We start from the raw sequence: 23,429 nt of genomic DNA, 5'->3' as shown, positions 1-23,429 counted from the left end.
CAGAAATCGAGCATGCAAAGTCTGCGGAGAAGGGCATCCAGTCTGGCTATGTAATAAATTTAAGGAGATGGCCGTACCTGAAAGATGGGAAACGGCGAAGCAACACAGTTTATGTTACAGATGTTTAGGAGCCAACCACGTCGGTCAGTCATGTACAAGGTCAAGAATCTGTGGCCTGAATGGATGTATAGATACACATAACAGACTGTTGCATGAGGCTAAAAGGAGAGAGTCGGATAAGGAGAAGAGTACCAGTGGTCAAACGGCCAATGACAGCCAAGAGGCAAAGCAAGGTGCACAAGGACCAACCACAGAGGGGAGGCAGCAGAGATCCGAGAGATCACACACGACCACGGTACATGCGAAAGAAAACGTCAAGGAGGAATACATTGCGTTTCGCCGTCTTTGTATATCACTCGATACGGCTCTAAAAGACAGAACAGAGAATGAGTAAACAAGCAAGAAGCAGAGCACGTCGTAAGGAAAGGTCGAACTTAAAATCCAACCGACTCACTGACCTGTTGTTGCACGAAAGGAAGAATTGATTGCCCAATTCTCCCTTAGGGTTATGTACCTGCCCATTGATTTACATTTGAATGGCTTTGAAGTGTGACCGCCTACCTTAAAGTTACGTAGGAAGTACCTATAATTATCCCATAATGTGGAGCATATCGAGAAAGAATTGAATTTTAGCGTTCGGCCTTCTTCTGGTGGAGCATCGTCAGCAAAAGTTAAGAATTAAGAATTGAATACATTACATTACAATCCTAAGAGTAAACAACGTCATTAGCCCTGGCATCATGTTACGATAGATACTTGAGGGATGTTGAACGAACAATAATGAGGCTCATAAATTGGTAGCTCTAACGTATATGATTTATAAGTTTCAAACCATCAATAAATATTAACGTGGACATTTTAGTTCGAAGTCACTTTTTTATTTTAGTATCCTTTGTGATGAGCTGCAGATTTATGCAGCAAAGGAGGTAAAAGAGCATAGCAAAAGGGATAACATGCGTAAAACAAATTAACAATTTGACGCATGACTATTTTTGTACAACATTGTTTTGAAGGTTGTATGGCGTGGTCATCTTGGAGTGGCGTCTGCAAAGATAATTGCACTAGCGTCTTGCAGAGTCGGGAAAGAGTCGGTATGTGAAAAGAGGAAAGTTTTAGAATTTGTTACTCGAAAGTGCAATCACAGGTTTTTACCTTCGTTTTGCAACTTCAAAGACTGTACATGTATTTATAAGCTTTTATATTATTCAAACGGTGAATTCTCATGTATAGATTGAAATACAGACTGCATTAAAAGTCACTGGCATTACACAGTGTGCAATAGATTGACAACCAAGCATGAACTATTACTGACTATGGTTTAGCAAAATATAAAATACCTTGCAGAATTCAACTGCTCAAGGACTCAGGAATCGCGGACTATTGGTCGTAAGTGGTTTTATTTGTAAGGGGGAAGTATAAGATTCCTCGTGCGCGGATGAAAATGTTGCACAGATATCCCTTAACTGGTCTTTTATCAACTTTCAAATTCTTTGTAAAAGATACTTTGATTTTATGAGGTGAGTGGATAGAGTGAATTAGCCACCACAAAGATAAATAATAACAAAATAATAATTTAGGAATGGACATTTTATTGGGTGGCTCTTACTTGTCCACTGTTTCCAGATCGAGTTGGTATTTGGAATGTTGGTTTTTGAGGAGGGAGGAGAACTGGAGGACCCGTAGAAAAACCCTCGGAGCAAGGACGAGAACCAACAACGAACTCAGCTCACATGTGACGCTAGGTCCGGGAATCGAGCCCGGGCCACAGTGGTGGGAGGCGAATGCTCTCACCACTGCGCCATCCCTGCTTCCCTAAAGCTGACGTTTCGAGCATTAACTCTGACGAAGGGATAACACTCGAAACCTCAACTTAGAAAATCTTTTGGCTCTGGCCAATTTACATTATCAACTCAGTTTATGAAACACTCCCACTGATGCAGCACCACAATTTCTTCAGAAACTTTACCTCACCCCATCCCTCCCGTTTATCGTTGCAAAACGACATAGCGCACGCTTATTAACTTTTGTCGCACAAAGCGAATGCAACTTTTTTTTATTTTGGCGAGTGAGTGCTTAGTATTTTCTCAGTTGAGATCATAGCTGCCATCTTTGACTTTTACGGCAGCGGACAACTGGAGAGAAAGAGAAATCTAAACAAAGGGGATGAGCGACAGTTAAATGGAAGGAGAGAGGAGGAAATGGAATCGACGCTGCATATAATCATTAGTTTCCTTTACAAAAAAACTTCCTTCTGAAATTAATTCTTTTGCCAGAGGTTCTCAAAAACCAGAGTTAAATTGGACAAAACATGGGAAGCAGCTTTTCAGATCGTGGTTGCAAATAGATCCTAATATACTTTTATTCTTTCATGTTAAGTTTATTTTCTCATTTTTAAATTATTGTTGTTTATTCCGTGGCCTTTGGTTATCTTTCTACTTTGAGGCTGTCTCCGGATCACTACGCCTCCAATAGACCAATCTATTACCGAAGGATACCCTGTAAACTTAAGTTGCGTAGCCACAGGTTTTCCAACACCAACACTTGTCTGGACTTTTAACAATGCTGACCTGCCATCTGGTATCTATCAAACTGATGCAGAAGGAGATTCACTCCTGGAATCGCCAAGTGTTACAAAAGAGATGAATGGAACTTACAAGTGTACAGCAAAAAACAAAGAAAATACAACAAGTTCCTCTGCAACACTGCTTGTTCATGGTAGGTTTTATCAAAAAATTATGTTGTTAACCCTTTGAATGCCAAGGACGTATATATACGTCCTAAAATAGGACCCTCAGATACCGAGGACGTATATATACGTCCTCTGACAAGCATTTTGTTTCTTTTCTCGGTCGTTCAAGGTTTTTATCCGTGGTTGTTTCAAAGGACCTGGGAGTACAAAGAAGAAATGAAATCTGTTATATAAGATGTTTTTGAAAATCATTTTTATCAAATTGTTTTTTTATTATAAATGCAACCACACTGGCATAGAGGTTGTAATAACCTAGCCAATAAAAATACATATTTGATGTATTGACTATTGTAGTGCAAGATTGATTACTAAAAAGAGTTATACAATGCCAAAGGGCTCAAATTGTTGAGTAAAATTATTTTATGAAAAATCCAATATGGCCGCTGGTTGCGAGGCATGCACCTGGGTTGGCATTCAAAGGGTTAAATTATCATAAGGATGGATGTGGAGGTAAAGATGTTGGAGATGAAGGTGGAGATGAAGATGACGGTGAAGGTGAGAAAGGAGGGAAATGGGAGCTCACGGGCTATGAGGATGGAAAATTATCACAGATACTCCTTCCCACCCGTTTATCAACTATTACCTCCTAAGAAACAGAGATTTTTGCGAAACAGAGGACATGATTTTATTTTACCTGCTGTTAAAACAGAACGCATTAAGAAATCCTTTATTAATAGGTGTCTTTTTAATTTTATCTAATTGTACTTGATCTTAAATTAATTGTTTGCAATGTCACACGTAGGCTGTGACTACATGAATGAATGAATGAATAAAGACTCATTATTATTATTATTATTATTATTATTATTAGATAGACTGCTTCCATACTACACACAATTTCCATTATGAACTGATGTGTACAGACAAAGAGACCCTGAAGTTTCATTATTATCGAGGCTAGAATTTTCTTAAGCCTGAGCAATGCAAAGATAACTAATGCGAATGTCTAACGATGTCCTACTTGATGTTTTTACATTATGTAGGATGAAACTAAATCTCGAAGGAATTTTTTACGTATAACAATATTCTCTAGAGTATTCTTAATGGCTCTAAAAGTTCTCAATGTTGTTGGATATTTTTGGTAGCGCTTTGTGTTTGTTTATAGCGTCGCCATCTCGCACGGAATGCCAATCTTCAAGAATTAGTCCTTGTAGCCACGCCGATGATCTGTCAATAATTTCAAGATTCTCCAAATCTCTCTGGAGACTGTGAAGCATATGGTGTTTGGCCAACAAAGAGTTTCCATCCAATGTTGCTGTGGTCTTTGTGTTTTCTTTAACGCGTGCTTTTTTAGCACGCGCGATGCTTGACCAACGTAACATAATCACAATCTGTACATTTGATCTTTTACACGATTTTACTGGAAGCTTCTTCCACAATATTGTCTTTTGACTTTTTAACCATGCTCGAGATGGAGCGGACAGGCTTATGGGCAACCTCGATGTTGAAAAGTCGAAGAACTTTAATTTTGCGACTTTCTCGAAAAATAATTTGGCATAGAGCAGGATAACCAAGCCACACTGGTCAGTATCATTCATTTCTTTCATCACTCATTTCTTGGTTATCCCGCCCTATGTATAATTATTGCTGAAGTTTCATTACTATCGAAGTTAGAATTCTCCTAAGTCTGAGGAAGCTCAAAATTCAAGTCCAGACTCGAAAGGATTCCGCTATTTGAGTGAAATGTGTATATCTGGAAAGATTTATAAAGCAAAGGAAAAACTTCGAGTAGTGGCGCTATCGTCTGTTGATGAATACGAAATACTTCAAAATGTGCCTTGTACATCTTAGCGGGAACATTTTAACGAAGATATTTCTGTGACAGAGAGATCCATGAAGTTCAGAGTAGAGGAGAAGGATTTGAAAACGAAAGTGAAATTCAAAAGTCATTTTTGCACGTGATACAAAACTTAACAATCTTGACAATGAGCAAGGTCGTGGAAGCACAAAAGAATGCTTTCATTCCTGAAAGAAATATGCGGTGATATGGCGATCAAATGTTCGAAATAATTCCTTTGGATATTTACCTCTCTAGCATCTATCCACAGAGTTGATTTGCAGAACTTTTTAACTGATAATGAGGCTAAGTCGATTGAAATATCCGAAAAAAATTATATTAAGGCCACATCTGGGTCGGGTCGTTTCCAAATTATTGTTTATTTGTTTTTTTTTTTTGTTAGTTTGTTTTGTTGTGATACTTCATCTGTAATTCTCATGTGACATTAGGATTTTCATCGATTTTCTCTTTCCCAATGTAGGAAAAGCCTCTGCTCAAGTTGTTCCAAAGACACATCTAACACTCACAATGGGAGAAGTCCTCACATTGACCTGCAAAGTCAACGAGAAAACCGTAAACATATTATGGAAAAAAGATGGAGAATCATTAAATGAACGAGCAGCTATAGATACCCGATTAGATGATAGAAAGAGTACACTTGTTATTACTAAGGTTGTAGAAGAGGACAGTGGTGAATATTCTTGTGAAGCAAGTAACAAGCTAGGAACTGCGGCTCGCTCTTCTGTGACATTGGACGTAGAAGGTAAACCAGTGTGACTGCAAGGCCATTGCTGTAAACTAAAACCTTTTTATGTTTCTAAACTTTTTCATTGTTGTTGTTGTTGTTTTCTTTTTCATCTTCTTGAAACTAAAATCATCAAATCAAAACGAAGGTAGAAACAATAGCAGCATCTCATACGTGGAAATGACTATATCATTTGTTATGATGATATTTTTTGTATTTCGGGTACTTTTCCAATTTACATTTACACGGAGTTTTTAACCACTTTAAAAGCAGTCTCACCAAAAAAATAGATAAATAAATAAAATACCTTCAAAAAGAATCGGCATATTTTTTGGACATGAGAGTTACCTCTTCTAGGGGTAACTCTGATGTCCAAAAAAAAAATGAATATGTCTTTCGGTGCATGTCATAGTCTTTGGAGGTGTATCATATTTGTCCTCACAGAACTACCCACTGTCAAAATATTTCCAAAAGAGCTACCTTCCATATTGGAAGGAGGGAAACTAAAATTGACTTGCCTATTCCAAAAAGAAAAGAATGTGAACTGGAAAAAAAGATTGTGCCACAAGCATTTAAAACGCAATAGCCAAAATCGAAAAAGGGAAATTAAGAGCAATATCACCATATCAGATACTGAGCCTGGTGATAGCGGTAAATATTCATGTGAGGCGTTCAACCAAGCTGGCAGTAGATCTGCTGATGCAATGGTAAACGTAATGGCACGAAGGAAACTCGCTGGTCAGAGTTTAAGTCACAATGTATTTTGAAGTCCTTTCCTATTGTACTGTATTGGATGTTTGTTACCACCAGCCCATCTCTCTCTCCTTCCATCAATGGACAAAATATTATGCTTCTTCCTTCTTTTCTTGTTATCATCTATCTGCCTCATTCTGCCAAGACAAATAGATAAATAAATCTATCCCTTTAACTTTATACCCCGAGAATTAACGATACTGGTTGCCTTTGTTAATAAACTAAATTGCTTCCTACATGGAATGCGCCAACCCCAGGAGCTCCTTCCAGCAGTTCACTGGAGTGGTACTATATTGGCGGAACTGTGGCTGCTGTTATTTTCCTCCTGACCCTCAGTGCATACATCAAAAAACGCCGTGCGACAGGTAAAAGGAACTTTAAAGAGGTGCCATAGGTTACCCGATGAAAACAAGATGTTTTGATTCGGCAATTGTGAATTTTTACATGTCAATCTTTAGGTTTCTAAATGAGTTTTTATATCAGGTCACATTCTGCATTTCCATAACTGGTTCGAAGGTCACTTTTCACTCCCCGCAAGTCCATAAATTAGCTAATAAAATGACCTGAGGGTCGTAAATTATATCCAGCTAGTTACCATGGCAAGCCACCTTATTCCTTTTTAGTTTTAGTCATAGTCTAAGATAAGTTAAATTTGATTTTTTAAACGAGTCGTAGGCTTTGACTGAGTTAATGACAAAGCCATTTCTTCCATCTTTTTCTACATATCCTTGGAAAAAGCTTTGCAAGAGGTGCCCAGCAGGTTGAAGTTAGTATATTGTCTTTGTCTAATGGTTACTTTGAGATGTTGTTATACTTGAGATTTTCAACTTTTGAAGAAGTCTGTGAAGAGAATTGTTCACCGCCACTGCCGAGAAAATTGTGTCGTATTTTAGCTTGGTCCTTCTTGTAGATACATTTTAAATATTACTTTTTACTCGATTGTAGACCGATCCCTATATTTAGATAACACTTCGGCTGGCGTTGGTTAGTCATTTACTAACCATTAGACAGGCACGTAAGAGGCACGGTATTCAAATGACGTACAATGCAAAGCACTAAGTCGGCACAAGGTATCTTCAGATTCCACACACTGTGTTCATTCAGTGTTTTTTAAAAAATCCAATCTCTGGCACTGGGATGATGTGGCACAGTCTCAGTCAGTAAACTAGTATCCAAATTTCACCTATTTCAACAATTTTCCATAGGCAAACGAGAATTTTACGACGGGATTAATATAAATTATTTCATAGACACTAGCATGGATGCCTTTTTATATAAAAAAGAGCTAGACTTAGAGACATGAGGAGAGGTAGGTCACAGGCATAGTTAAATTAAAGTGTAATTCCATCTGCAATTATTCAGTGAAGAGCAAGATGAAGTTGAAATGGTCAGGTAAACGTAAACACGGATGAATGGGAGATTGCAGTTGACCGTCTGAACTTTCGCGAGCCTATTGGCAGAGGGGCATTTGGCTCAGTGTGGCGAGCGCTACTGGGTCGGTCCCGTGGCAGACGAGGAAATCGTACCGTCGCTGCCAAGTGTTACCTGCGTAAGTAAATTTTTAATATCTCTCGTTATTGAAAGCATTGATTGAAGTATGCTCAACAATCAGAACGCGCGTTGCGCTCTACTTATGTTATGAAAGCGTGTAAAAGTGGAAACTTCTACTGAAAATGATTGTCTCACTTTTATTTCATCCCACCTTCAAACACGCTCTCTCTTCTTGCGGCGGTTGTCGTTGGTCAATATTTGAAGGCAAATTCCCCCTGACGTCGAATATTTTGCAATGTTGCCCTCTGAGAGGCTTTTGACGGAGAATATCTAGTTATGCAACCTCAAAGAGGCCAAGAGGGCGTGCAGTTTTGGATATACAAAAACTCGAACCATATGTCCATACATGATGTACATGACCAGACTTAACCAACTGATTTAAAACTGAATCACCTCATTACGTAAATTAAATTGCGGACCGGTTATAAGTCGTAAAAACGAAAGAAAACTGATCAATAAAAACAAAACCATAAAAAAACCAAAACAAAACAAAAACAAACAAAAAAAAAAACAAAATACCCATTAAAATTTAATTTTGGAAGAAGTAACTTTATATAATACAATAAAATTGAACAAAGGATTGAATAACATTTGATTGGTAGAGACGATGAATCTAGTTGAAGAAATATCATACAAATGAAATATCATAGAAATGAAGAGAAACGCTAACTAATTTTTTTTCTTAGCAAACATGAATGAGTTTTTGAGTTTTGATTTAGATGTGTAGACCTTATGCACTGTAACATGTGCCAATTATTTAACATCAGATATTCAACACTTTTAGATGAGCACTTTAACCATAAAATAATTGTTTCTATGAATACATCATTCCATTGTTTGTTTTTGTGGTTTCCTAGCAATCTCTGGAGAGGAAGGAAGGAAAGCCCTGCTGAGAGAGATCGAGTTATTGAAACTCTTTGGAAGAATGGGCCATGAGAATGTTGTTAAGTTCATTGGCTGTGTTACAGTTGGAGGTAATCAGCTAATGTTATGATTGGAATCCGCTAAGTCACAGTAAGGGTAAAAACATCACTGAGGTGAACTGCCGGTAGAAAAAATTCTGTTACTACCATGGTGAGCTAATTCAAGAAATATTTACATTTCATCAGCAGGGATTTGCTAAAGCAAAGGCATAGAAAAAACCAGGAAAGATTTATTACTCGACGTTTCGGGGTCATCGTGACTCCATTATCAAGAGACTAGTTTAAAAACATGCAAATAAGGAAAGGTACAAGAATAGCATAAATTAGACTTAACGGCTTAAACAAACACCTTGGCGCGGATGGAATCCGTTTGCACGTTCAGTGTTGGCTTACGCATGCGAATATACAACATTTCATTAACAAGGCAATCAAATTTGCCGTTACATTTCGTGATGACGTTGAATTGCTCGATCAAGCGTTCAGGCATTTCACTATTGTGCTGGAGGTGGTAGTGTTTGTAGATAGAAGATGATTTCCTTGTGTGCCCTTCTACGCGCTCGTGTAAGTGACCACGAGTATAGCCCACATACCCTGCATCACACAGGTTACATTTAAATTCATAAACGACACATTGTTGGTTAACAATAGGGGGCTTAATTTCGTGTTGCTTAAGTTGTTGATCGAGCTTAGGGCTAACGAACACTGGTTGGACAGTCACGCTTAACTTCGAGCTTAGACTGTTCAGTTGTTGTTTAACATGATTAGCTGATTTGCATGTTTTTAAACTAGTCTCTTGATAATGGAGTCACGATGACCCCGAAACGTCGAGTAATAAATCTTTCCTGGTTTTTTCTATTTACATTTCGTGTGGTTTATTCAGTCTTTTTTCTAGCTTTGTAACGTTTACGTAGTAATGGTGATAGAAGGTTCGATTTAGCACGACATGTCTTTTCCTATTTATCTTCGTTCTCTTTTTGTGTGTCTTTCAGTTCGTCTGTCTGTCCGTAGTTCTCTATGTGCCGTATGTGTAGGTTTGCCTTCGCACTTCTTTCCGCGTATTTCCTTCTTTCTATTTTCTTTGCCTCTACTTTGATTTATAACAGGTAGAAAGTGCCATATGATTAAAATAAGCATGTACAATTTAGAACAATTTAGAATTTGGAACGTCTTCTCTGTTTCCTTTATATTGATTTTCCAACGCTTTCTTTTTTAACTTATTTAGCTCAGCCAATACTTATCATGGAGTACCTGTGGAGAGGTGACTTGCTGGGTTACCTCAGAAAATCCAGGGGGGTATTCGACCACTATCATCGTGGGGTCGGAAGGGTCGACCACTTGACAACATATGACATGGTGCTGTTCGCTAAAGAGATCGCAAATGGTATGATATTTCTCGCGTCTAGAGGGGTAAGTGCTCAAACTCCTCTTGATTTGCATTACGCAAATCGATCACCACACGACTAAAATGATCAGGCACATTGGAATCACTAAGTCACACGAAAACAGTCGGAAACATACCTCTTTATTCCATTTTCCTCTCTGATGGGAAAAATGCTTTTTCTTTATTTATTTCGTTTCCGGTCCATCGGATCCTTTTTTCAATTTCAGATAATTCATCGCGATCTTGCAGCTCGCAACATCCTTCTCGATGAGCATCGTGTATGCAAGTTGACTGATTTTGGGCTCTCTTATCAGGATTTCAAATATGGCACAGGAAATGCCAAGAAGGTAATTTTCAGAATTTCTTAATCACTTTTTTAGGCGATTTTTATTTGAGTGTCATCAAATAAATCATATACCATATTGTGAGGTTAGCTTCCTTAACGTATAAACCTGAGGTATAGACGAGAAATTTGTTTTGGGACTGTTGGTATAAAAGATTCAAATGCGAAAAAACTAAAACGAAAAATGAGCGTCTGCCAGTTAATGACGTCAACTAGGCCTCTATTTTGAAACTCAAACCAAAACGTGAACTATCCTCACGAACCTTACTTTCTTTTATACCGTTTTACCGCCAAATCTGTGTCCCTTATCAGAATCCCATTCTGATCCTTTCGAACCTTTCACACAAACAAAAAAAAAATGTACACTGTACCAAAAGAGTAAACGCAGGGAATAAGAAAATCGTATTTGACAAATAATAATAATAATAATAATAATAATAATAATAATAATAGTAATAATAATAATAGTAATAATAATAATTACTACAACAAATAATGATAATAAACATAATAATAATAATCATAATAATAATCATAACACTGTGTGGGGGACTTTACCAGACTGCTAAGCAGTTTACAATCAAATAAAGGCGAACCTGACAGATGCCCCCTCCCCCTAATTCCCACTGAACAGGCCAGACCACATCACAGTAATCTCGTGATTGGGTTCTTTAACGTCCTCCGCCTAATCAAATTAACTAATGAACAGATGCAGGAGGCGGGACCTACAGTTTATTCGTCCTTATCCGAGAAGACTAGAATGTCTATCCATTTGTTGATGTTATAGAAAGGTAGCACATTCTCTTTAGTTATTTTTAAGACCCTGAGTGTTGGTCCGGCCGGGGCTTGAACCCTCGACCTACCGCACAACAGTCCGGCACTCAACCAATTGAGCTAACCGGGAGGCGGTTCTTTCAAATGCAGGTTCTCACAAATGTTCTTTTAAGTCAAGAATACCAATTCAAACATGTAGAAGGTTAGAGTAACACAGGAGATGTAAAGAAAAAGTAGCGCGTGATTTGTATCTAAAGAATGTGTAGAAACGCTTGTGTTGCTCTTAAATTTATCGCGACTCCTTACATCTTTGGTGAAAAACGGTATAAATCTTTATGGAATATACTTCAGATATTGCTTTGCAGAGTCTTTAAATGACATATGCTAATACTATTCTAAATACGCACCCAGGGATGTATCCCAATCAAATGGAGTGCACCCGAGATTCTTTACGGCCATGTGGAACGGCTGTCAACCAAAAGTGATGTGTACGTACTGCACTCGTCATTATATACATTATCAACCTGTTTACGATACTTGCTTGACGAGTTCAAAGGTTTAGAATAATTAGTGCTTTATTGATCAGGGTCCAGTTGTTTAAAGGCCGATTAGCACTAGCCCAGGGTTAAATTTTAATCCAGGTTTCTAAATTTCTCTGATCAAAAGGCGTTTTGGGCTAATTTTCGTAAATCTATCTAGGACATTCAATCATCAAATTGTAGACAAATGGAATTAAACTAAAATTTCTCTCAGAGCTTTCAGATCTGATATCAAATCTCACACTAACCCTGGGTTATCTTAACCCAGCTTTGAACAACCCGGCCCAGAGTATCATTAGGACACGTCGAGCCGGGAAATCTGAGGGCAGAACTGGAATATAAGATTTGGATTAGTATTAAGTTTAACAGGCAATAGCTCAGTGTCCCTGTCTGAGGAGGTGTTCCAGGGGCTAAAAGTGGTGGTCAACCGATTTGACTGAAACCTGGCACAAAAAGTGAGTGAGATAAGATATTTCAAAAGCCACTTTGTCTCGCTTCTCTAACGATTTAGGTTCTCGGGGGGAGGGGCCCATTTTTGGCCTATGGAGCACCAAAAATTCATCCTTCTAGGTGCTGTAAAACTCCACTGGTAAATTGTGCCGCCAAATGAAATTGAAAATGGACTCTAGATCTACTAAAGTGGAGATTGTATTTCATAAATGTAACTTTTTTCTGAAGCAACTAGACTAAAGTTAGGTCAAATTTGAGGTGAAAATCACGACCAGAATTGCTGTTTTTCAAAAAACAATAACATTTACCTCCCTTCTTGCATAACTTTCATACCACATCCAGTATGTACTTAAGTAAGCCAATTTATCAAACACAGTTGAGAAAGATTTTACTTATCGAGGTTTGTTAGGTTTTTGGCAGAAACTCTCCATGCCCCTCAGAGGCCAAGAAAAATGGATTTTTTTTAACATAATTCATGCTATAAACAGACCAAATTCTTGACAGAAAGCCTTGATTTTGTATTTGGTGAGTGGAAATGAAACATTAAAGCCAAACAGGTGTCTTTCTTTAGAGATGCCTCGACTCATAGCTTACAAATGCTCTAAGAAGACCTATAAATAGCAGCACAGGCACCTAGTGGTTTGGAAAAATAAAGGTACTTTTTTCCTATGAAAATCTTGTACCCATCAAAGAGCAAAAATTATGATGTTCTGACCTTGATATGACAATATTTTTTAAAGATGCTTGAATTTTTCCTGACCTATGTTTGTTAGGCCATACTTCCGTACATATTATACTCCAAGCATGCAAAGGCTCTTTATTTTGTCAGGCCATTTTTTCATTGAAAATAAAGTGACCAGAAAAGTTAAAAGATGATCTACGTCTGATGTTTGAATAGACTGAATAGCTCCTGCAAATACCATACATACATAAGCTTGCGTGCTGCAGTGAGCACTGTCCAGGTGACTTGTCATCCACCAGAGATCTTGGGTACTTTAGAACTGAATAAATGGAACCATCCAAAAAGAGAGAATCCACAGTCAGAAGATCTGGATGACAAAAAATTATTTATGTTTATATGAAATATTCCAGACGAGACACGAGATGATGCCAATAGGACCCGCCATTTTGAACGTGAGAGTATTAGGACTGGACCGAGTGTCTATTCATCCCCCTATTCAAACGTAAATGTTGTTTGTGTCCTTCTCAAATATTAAAAGTGTAGCGATAAGAAGTCTTAGGATAATTTTACGATGGCGCTTTGCTCCTTTGGAGGGGTAAATGATCAGTGCGGTGCCGCGTCATAGGCTCTGCACGAAACAGGAATGACTCCTTTGCTGTCTTGCGATAATGACCTAACTGCTAGGTTAAAACACAAGTTCAAGGTTGTCAGGTGGGTTTGGGGCGAGTAGAAGACCGGGCGTTACCAATGTTATGGAGAGCGCCCATATTTTTCTAGAGTGCGTTGCGTTACGTAATTATTAAAAATAGAACGAAGAAGTTTCTAGAACATTTAGTCATGATGACTAAGCGAGAACTTTAAGGAGAACCTTCTAGAACCGTGACGCAGCATATTTTTGTTATGATGTAATCATAGTGTAATGTTTCTAAAAATAGCAATATTACAGATCTCTAGAACATTCTAGAACTTTTCTGAAAGATATAAAAGGAGTCACGCTAGCTTAAAGAGAAAGGCCTTTTAGTGAGCTATAACTGCTGTTGCGAAGAGCCCAGAGGAGCGAGAGCCGGACAGAGTTGTTTACTGGAATTGAAAGCCGTGTGGAAGGCTACGTGAGAGAAAGTATTGTGGACGTCGACAAGTTTTAAAAGATTTTCAAGAGAACTGTGAGTTGTGCGGTAGTACACTGAGATTTAAGTGATATTATTTGTAAAGGGCTCTAAGTTATAAGGATACTGACTGCATTAGTATTTATATCGCTCCGTAGCTAAGTGAAAAAGATAATTATTGTACTGGTTGCCGATATCGCTTCGTAGTTATTACGTCAGTCAATAAAGTAGTTGAGTTGTACGAGTTATATCTTTCTGGCGGTTTGGAAAATACCGTAACACCAAAGCTACAAGTATAGGTAATTCAAAGTATCAGAGAGGGCTTGTACACGCGCACAAATGTAGCAAATGGCTTTTTAAGCACCACTCTCGCTAAGAGCGTTCCTCTGAACTTCCCTTCCAAAAAAAATTCTCCTGGATCTATTTCTTATGAAAAGAGCTTAGGACACATGTTTCAAAAATAGTTTGGTTGTTTTTTAATTGGCTTTTGTATGAAGATTTCAACTTTCGCGAACTCTCTGCCAAGGGAAGATTAGCAAAGATGTTGCAAAAGCAGAAACTCAGACAACTACAGTCATTGTGCAAGCTTTTTCAAGTTAAAATTATAAATAGTGCTAATCGTAGGGCGTTGTATTATGAACCTCTTCTACAGTTAGCAAATTCCTGTGATTGTCACAAGTGATAGTCAACAAACCCGCGTTACATAGAACTCAGTGAAGGTTGCGTGACTCCTCGACTTAGTCCAATCCTCTCACCCTCACGTCCAATATGGTGGGCCTGTCGATACAATAACAATCGCATCTCGAGGTGTTGCATGGCATGTTTCAAAGAAACTGCAACACAAAATATTTGTTATCCAGCTCTCCTAACTGTGGGTTTCTTATTTACTGCTGGATGATTTGACGTAGCAGGGAGATCGGATGGATCACAGGTAACCTGGACGCCATTCACTACACCTTGTATGTATCATCCTGCTCTTTTACTGATGCCATCATTTGTATTTATAAGGGCTAGCAAAGCTATGAAAAGTTTAACCATCGATCTTCTGTTAATGGTCGTTTTCGTTAATCTCACTTCATATTGCATGAAGAAATTGGCCTGACAAAATATGGAGACTGCGTGTTTATGAGTATAGTATATACGGAAATATGACCTGAAAAATATAAATCAAAGAAAATTCAAGCATCTTTAAAAAAGATTGTTATACCTAGGTGAGAACATCATCATTTGTGCTCCATGATGGGTACTAGGTTTTCAAAGATAAAAAATTATCTTTATTTTGGTAAACCCGGGTGCTTGTAGTATTAATCAGAGGCCATCGTAGAGCACTTGTAAGCTATGAGTCGAGGTATTTTGGAGTAATGACGCTTATTTGGCTTTAATGTTTCATTTTAACCCAATAAATACAAAATAAAGGCTTTATGTCTAGAATTTGGTCTGTTTATAGCATGAATTATGCTAAAGATTCCATTTTGCTTGGCCTCATGGGGGCATGGAGAGTTTCTGCCAAAACCCTTAAAAAATCTTGATAAGCCAAATTTTTCTCAACTCATTTAGATAAACGGGTCACTAAAGTATACACTGGATGTGGTATGAAAGTTATGCAAGAGGGCAGGTAAATGTTATCCTTTTTTGAAAAATGGCAATTTTGGGTTGTGATTTTGACCTCAGATTTCACCTGACTGCAGCTCCAGGTCCCTCTCTGTCTAATTACTTGAGAGCAAAGCTACATTTATGAAATAAAAGCTCCACTATAGTAGAGTCCATGGTCAAATTCATTTGGCAGCACAATTTACCACTGGATTTTTATAGAATTTTTTCGAAATGCTACCTGGAAGGCTGGATTGTGCTGCTCTATGAGCCACAAATAGGACCTTCCTGAAACTCTAGAATAAATAGCCAGAGAAGTGAGCCAAAGTGGCTTTTGAAATATCTTATCACACTCAACTTTTGTGCATACGAATGGTTTAAATTCAGAGGAATTTTGCTTTTCGGCGAAGTCGGCGACGTGAAAGAAAAGACCGACTTGTTTATCATTTGCAGTTAGTGGGAATAATGAATACTTGAATGGTATAAGTTTCGTCTTCAAAGTACTTGCAATACGATAGAAGTTGTTTTGGTTTTCTCCAAAAGCATTCGTTTTATAGAAATGAGTAGACATGGTTGTCGCTGCGTGACTTATGTCATGCAATTATTAGATTTATATTCCTTAAAGCAGGTGGTTTGAAATTTCTCAACTCGAAAACTTGCTGGAAATTTTCTATATAAAATCCAAATAGGAGGAATGAGAGGTTTTGCGTTCAGATAAAATTGACATTTTTTTAAACTTGTTACTACTTGTAGGCAAGTACCAATAAAACGTAACGTCACAGTTTATTTCATCTGATAAAACGCAACAAGTAAAGAACTTAGTTTAAATATTTTGAAGATTGGAAATTTTTTGTTCATTTGGATCTCTTGTTATGGATTATTGTGGCTACAATCCAAAAGACAGAAAAGGGAATAGGCGAATATTACCTTTGCTATCGTGTGACAAGGAAATAGCAGGGCATTTGGCTCATTTTTCATTCACTGGTGCGTTCATCGAATAGGATTTGATATTGAATACAGCAGCTGTTTTCCAACGACCCAACGATGTTGATACATGGAAAATATGCCCATTTCATCGCTCAAGACTTGGTCTTGGATAAACTCGAGGGGGAAATACTAAATGTAGAGTGCCAGTAAATATTTCCAGGCGTGGCATAGAGTAGTCAGCGATGTCGAGCAATGTTAACTCTGTACCGCGTCAGGTCTGGTATCCATTTTTTCAGATCATTAAAACCTATTTTACTGACCACAATGGACAGCACTTGTCGCCTTTTGGATCAGTTATTTGCATTCTTATAACACTCACAAAGAGCTTCAAGCAAAGTGTAGTCAAGACTATCACCCACGCCTTTAAACTTCGATCTTGCTAAACAATCAAGTACTTCATCAGGTTGTCTGAGAGCTAGTTCATCGAGGCAAGTGGTGATCATACGTCATCCTATATTGGCATTGTAACGCTTAGTGCGCTCCGAGGCTTCATTCTACGGAGAAGAAAGTACAAGTCGAATGGAACTGACATCTCTTGATTCTAAATACATATTCAGTTTGTCTCTTGGTGACGACAGACTAACAACCAGAGACATGTCTACATACAATGCATAATCTGTAGTTTTCAAAGCAAAACTATTAAAAGATGAAAAATAGAACTGAAATACAAATGAATTAGAACATAACTAAATAATAGATGACTAATTAAATTATTTTATTTGAATTTGTACCATGACTAATGGTAGTACAACTCCCCTCGCCTGACTGATAATAGCTAACTGCAGGGCGTGTCTATAAGGGCGGAGTCTACTGAATGAATACAACTTGGTGACGCAATTGTTAACTGTTGAAAAACATTTCGGTGCGCATGCCATCAAGAAGTACAACAATAATAAAACAGGAGTTAAACTCGATCGCAAGGAAATAGGATAATTACCTGAACCAACCGGATTAAGATGCCCTGATTCGTGAAAATGAACTGCGAATCCTCTTTCCTTAACCCTCTGTCTGCTTTGGGAAGCTTCTTCGCTTTATGCCCGAAAATATCTGCTGGCACTCTGCACTTCGTATTTACCCCTGGAGTCCGTCCAAGACCAAGTCTTGAGCGATGAAATGGGCATATTTTCCATGTATCAACATGGTTGGGTCTTTGGAAAACAGCTGCTGTACTCATTATCAAGTCAAATTCGGTGAACACACCACTGATTGAAAAATTAGCCAAATGCCCTGCTATTTCCTCGTCACATGACCGCAAAGGTAGTATTCCCCTAAACCCTTTTCTGTCTCTTGGAGTGAAGCCATGATCATCCGCAAATAGAGATTCCAATAATAAAAGTTTATTTCAATTAGCACATATGAAAATAGTTTTTTGAAGCTACCCTACCTTTCACACGGCACCTAAGTAAGCAGATAGAAAAATCCTTATTTTATTTCAAATCTGAATAGTGATTCTACTTTTTTGTGAAAACATAGGGGAGACATTTTTTTAAAAGTCTGTGGAATAAGTAAGTTTTTCACTGCTTTTACAAGTACAAGCGAGGCCTATAAAAATGGGCTAAATTCGGCCTTCGAATGAAGCTAATTATGCCTAAACTGAGTTTTATCAATTTTCTCCAAAAAAAAAAATTTTTCAACAAACTACCTATGTCTTGGTTTGTTTTACCTATAGGCCTACCTAATACTAGAATATGAGCCAACTCAATTTTTTGACTGTTGCCGGTGATTTGTGAATTGTCTGATTTTTGGTGACATCTCTTAAAACCTGACTATGAGAAAAAGGAGATGAAAAGATAAATGGATGATCAAATAAATAACTATGGACTTTTTATCTTTAAGGCTTTCTTTATATCTTGATAAACATATTGTAAAACATTTGAAGTGTCTGAATTAAAGATTATTTTTCTGCCCTAGTTGACATGAGTTGTCATCCCTCTATTTATTCCACAGGTGGTCTTATGGCATAGTCCTGTTTGAAATCTTCACAATCGGTACTCAGTTCACTTCTTTGTTAGTTTACTTTCACAAAATATACTCGCCGAAATTGCTTGCACAATTGCTAGTTGAAAGGTTACACCATGAGCAGCTACAGATGCATTGCATAATAGAGAAGTAATGGCAATACTCAATGTCGCTGATCAATAAACTATTTTATCACATTGTTTGAAAACCTTTCTTCTATCTTTTTTCGATAACTAGCATTTTAACTTTGAAATCATTCCGATCGTAGTAATTGAGATGAAACTGATTACAACAAAACAGTCCTGCTCTTTTATTTGTCCACAGGAGGCATTCCATACGAAGGATGGTCTGAAACCACGATAATGAGAAAAATTTATCAAGGCTACCGTTTGCCAAAGCCTGAACATATCGACGACAGTTTGTAAGTTCGGCTTCTTCTATATAATACTGAACATGGGTTGTACAAAAAAAATATAACGTTACATAAATAAAGCGAGATGCGATAGCTATCGTGGTCGGGTTTGTTGTAGCTTGCACTAATTTTATCAGATGATGAAAAGAGCGATAATGGTGATGATGTAAATACCTCGTGAACCTTAAAATCTGTTCAGACTGAATAAATAGCCTTCCTAAAAAATTTGCGCTATCTATAAAAAAAAACCAAAAACAAAACAAAACTGATTAAACGAAACTAAACAAAAGCAAAGCAAAGTCAAAACAAAACAGAAGCAAAAAAACAAAAACAGAACAAAGCAAAACAAAACAAAAAAAAAAGGAAAAAACAAAACAAACAACAAAAAGACATTTTAAAAACGAGATTCACATCGCCCACTTTGGTCAGTTCAAGGTTGATGAGACAAATTTAGAATAAGTTGGGTTTTTTGATCCAAGCTCCATTTGAACTGCAATGTAACAAGGTAAATCAAGCGATTTTTCTTTTGGTAAACTTAGCATTTCAGGTATAATTGTAGTTAGTTGTGGTAACCCAACTCTTACAGAACGATAATTTCACTGTTTTCCTATAGATACGCAGTGATGTTAAGCTGCTGGAAATATCAAACTGCTGCCCGGCCACATTTTGTGAACCTCTGCAAAACAATGGATACCTATCTTAAAACAAAGGTTTGCCATACAGCATCTTATTCAGAAAATACGTCGTCGGTTCTGGGTTTTTTGCGTTGTGCATTTTGGTATTTGTTTCTCTTTGTTGTCTTGTGTTTGCATGTTAGACTAGTTTTACTCCTTTCCGAAATCATTTGTATGTTTTCATGAGGTACAGGACAGTGTATTAAAATCACAGGTAATTTCATTAACATTAATTATACTATATTGAAGCTTGGATATAATGCGCTCTGTCAATGGCTGAAAGAGCGTGTTCTATTACATTACTAAACACGGAGCTGAGCTAAAGCTGTCCGCCATCGGCCAATTTGTTCTTCGACCCTTTTCCAGACTTCTCTCTACTTATAAAACAATAAAGACCTATTTATTTATTTATTTTTATTTTTCGTTAATTGAAAGCGAGGTTTCGGAAAAAATGACTCGGCAAGTAGCTACAGAAGAACCAAACAAGGGTTTGTAAACAAGCCAACTGCCGTAATTAACGTTATCGGTACTTGATAGGAGACAAAAATCCTCAAAAAGAAAAAGAAAAGGACAGCTTGAATGTTTTCGCGCTGAGTCAGATTGTGAGCCTTTATACGGTAACAAAACTGAAACACAGGCACACTTGTATAGTTTATATATTTTCGTTTTAAAAAACATAACAGAACAAAAAAAAATAATGAAACTTGAAAATATAACCAGGCTAGCATAACTGTTGAAATTCATACAGATCATGATGGTGCGAAGCGACTGTTGATCTCCGGTCATCGCAGTGAGGCATGCCTCAGAAATCTCAGAGAGAACAACTAAGGGCTCACTCTAATGTCCTTTCCGATACTTTGAGTGGAAGGCCACATCAGTAGCAACAACCGTATGTTACAACGCGGTCATGCCGAGCTATCTTCAAGTTCCTAAGAATTTGGCAGTCGTTCATTCATAAAACATACGCCTCGGGCAGTTTGCTTGCCAATTACTATTTCAAATAACTTGCATGTTTTTATGAGACACGATTCGGGCTGATTTCACAGTGCATTTCACTTTCAAATTCTGTATCAAGAATAGAAAATGTTTTTAGATTGAAGTTGCTGAACTATTTAAGTTTGTGAACTCTTACAGATTGGGAACTTTGATGATTTGACATTTTTGACGGCTGAAGTCTTATTCAACCAATCGAATTACTTGAATCATTCTCGCACAGAATCCGATTGGCTCATTGTAACACGTTTAGTGGGAGTATAGAACATAGCAACAACACTTTTGGTTGGTTCGAAAATTAGAGTTTGTTTTGAAAATAGCAAGGAATGCGTTGGGAGTTTGACAGAATCTTCATCATAAAGCAAATGTTAAAGAAGTAGCTAGAAACAACACTCGACTAAGTCTCGCGTTTTCTCCTAGATCTCTCGGGCCGCTTTCTTTACAAAAGACCAGAGCATAGTGAAGGCTTCCTTATTTGTTAATTGATGGCGAGTATGGAACACCTATTGAAGAGATACTTTAGGAAATTTGGACAAGGAGGTCGACTTTACCTGCTTTTGTTTCTTTATCGATTTATGCGCGTAAATCGGTTCCTGTCTGTGCAATTTTCATTATCTATTAAATGATTCATTTTTGGATTGTTCCTGGCTCCATGGTTGACTTCATTAACTAACTAATTAACTCCTGATTACCTTCTAATCTTTATCACAGACATATGTGGATATCGTGGACATGGAAAAGTATGATCACGATAAGTACAGGTTTATTGATGATCGTGGAGCTGTTGAAAATCAAGAAGATGCAGGACCGGATGAGCAAGGAGCAGCTGCAGCAAATCCCAACCGTGAGGTGGGTGAACACGGTGCTACTGCACATCCTTTTATGGTTGAAATAGACGATGGCGCTACAGCTTTCCCTCTCACAATTAGCATAGGAGATGAAGGAGCTGCTGCAGCAAATCCCGACTGGGAAGTGGGTGAACACGGTGCTACTGCGCATCCTTTTATGGTTGCAATAGACGGCAGTGTAACAGCTTTCCCCTTCAGAGTTAACGTAGCAGACGAAGGAGCAGTTGCAGCAAATCCCGACCGTAAAGTGAGTGAACACGGCGCTACTGCGCAACCGTTTGTGGCTGCAATAGAAGATTGTGCTAGAGCTTTCCCTCTCGGAATCAAAGTAGGAGAAGAAGGTGGGGCAGCACATTCTTTTCAGAGTGATGAAAAAGATATTGATGTCTCAGCGTACCTTCACGAGAGTGATACTTTACCATACCTCAGCGAGAACGAGGAGGAAGATTTAGGTGACTCCGAGTGCCCTCTTGGGCTTGAGGAAAAAGCAGTTGACGACCCTGAGTGCCCTCTTGTGATTGAGGAAGAAGATATCGATCCTTTGCCATCTTCTTCGGTGATGGATGATAACGGTCGTGGTACTCTGGCATGCCCCTTTGTGACTGATGAGGAAAATCATGATTGTTCAACATTCTCTCTCGTGATTGAGGAGGAAGATTCCAGCAACTTAGCATGCTCCCCCATGATTGGGGAAAAAGGCTTGGAAGCCACAGTATGCCCTCCTCTGTTTGAAAAAGATCCCAACTCTGAAGCACATCTACTTGCCACTGAAGTGAACAAACCTGATGCCTCACAATTCCCTCCTGTAATCGAGAAAAAAGATGTCGATTCTTTCGAATACCCTCCCCTGACTGAAGAAGAAGGCCATGTTGATTCCGCTTCTCCTCAAGATGTCGAAGAAGGTGGAACAAGAAAACCTGAGACCAATGCTGAAAATCAAGATGCTGCAGAAGTACAGTCTGTAAAGATGGCAGGAGGTGAAGAACCTAAGACTTGCCAACTTGAGAACACAGAGGATGAACAAGACGATATTGGAAAACATGTGGAGGACAAAGGTGATGCTGTAGACCTTTGTGATGAAGAGGTTGGTGTGCAAGAGAGTAATGGTTATCAACTAACGGCCGTGGATACAGACGAAACCGGAAATGAAGTGGACGAGGAGTCATCCGAGGCAACTCCTCTTGTGCAGGACTGAGGCATGATACCAGAATTGCTGAGTCTCCAATGTTGTAGTCGTATATTACTCAGTAATAGCCTGTGGCCTAGACTTTGAGAACCTTAAGGTTACCTTTTTGTAGCTCTTTATTTTAATATGTAATGTTCATCTTACAATTATAATGCTTTCTTAGTAATGATAATCATTTTTATAGTTTGTAAATGGAGGGTAAGTGGAAGTTTCCTTGAAAGAAAACTTGCTTATTTACTTCACTTTAACACTTTTTAGTTTAGCGTTTATTCACTTGTTGCACCCGCGGGTGCTTTTTCTATTATCGACTGTAGAGTGATAGAGACAAAAAGATACCAAAAAAATAAAGGCATCGCTGTTTAGATAATTTTTATGACTAAGTCAGACATGTTCAATGAGGTGGTGAGTGTTTTCTAAGTTTAAGTAATATTTCATAATTTTTGTAAGTGTAATGTACAAAAGAAAAATGCTATTGGTTTGTTCGTCTCAATGCAAAGTTATTGTTAAGAACTCAAAGTGACCGTCATTGACGACAAATAAATAGATGTTGATATCTCTTAAGCCACCATCAATATTGACCCTACTAAAAATAATTAACTTGTTGTAAAACACTCTGAAAATGCTTCAATAAACTTATGTAAGCTAAACCCGTTTTGTTTACTCCAGCCATTGCTACAAAATTGCCAGTTCGGAGTAGAAAACTTTCAGGGAGAGAAAGGAAAACACGCAGAAAAAGTCTTAAAGAACAAAAGAGACAAAAGTAGAAGAATATTAATGTGAGCAAATCTAATTGTAGATTCGAAGGAAACCATAAGCTAAGATAACATTTAGTATCAAAGGGTAAGAATTAAGAAAATCCAGTTGCGCTGTCCTCGTTCTGATTTGTGTATTTCTCTTTCCCAGCTTATCCTCGCTTTTCAAGCAAACGTAGCATATTTCCAAAGCAA

At 38.0% G+C, this 23,429-nt stretch overlaps 1 protein-coding gene across 1 annotated transcript; it reads left to right on the top strand.

The window, feature by feature from the left end:
• The first annotated feature begins 1,001 nt into the window (after positions 1–1,001).
• LOC111343370 (fibroblast growth factor receptor 2) lies at positions 1,002–23,129 on the top strand. Its single transcript, XM_088760435.1, is given in 14 exon segments — positions 1,002–1,151; positions 1,405–1,446; positions 2,503–2,775; positions 5,068–5,349; positions 6,342–6,449; positions 7,454–7,633; positions 8,493–8,609; positions 9,781–9,965; positions 10,167–10,286; positions 11,468–11,544; positions 18,358–18,398; positions 18,694–18,790; positions 19,395–19,491; positions 21,160–23,129. Coding segments are annotated over 14 exon segments (3,060 nt in total). The 5' UTR covers positions 1,002–1,042; the 3' UTR covers positions 22,492–23,129.
• The last annotated feature ends 300 nt before the right edge of the window (positions 23,130–23,429 follow it).

This window comes from Stylophora pistillata, chromosome 5 (assembly GCF_964205215.1).
Source record: "Stylophora pistillata chromosome 5, jaStyPist1.2, whole genome shotgun sequence".
Taxonomy (NCBI): Eukaryota; Metazoa; Cnidaria; class Anthozoa; order Scleractinia; family Pocilloporidae; genus Stylophora; species Stylophora pistillata.
Note: the sequence above shows the minus strand (reverse complement) of the source record. Positions and strands in the feature narration are given on the sequence as shown.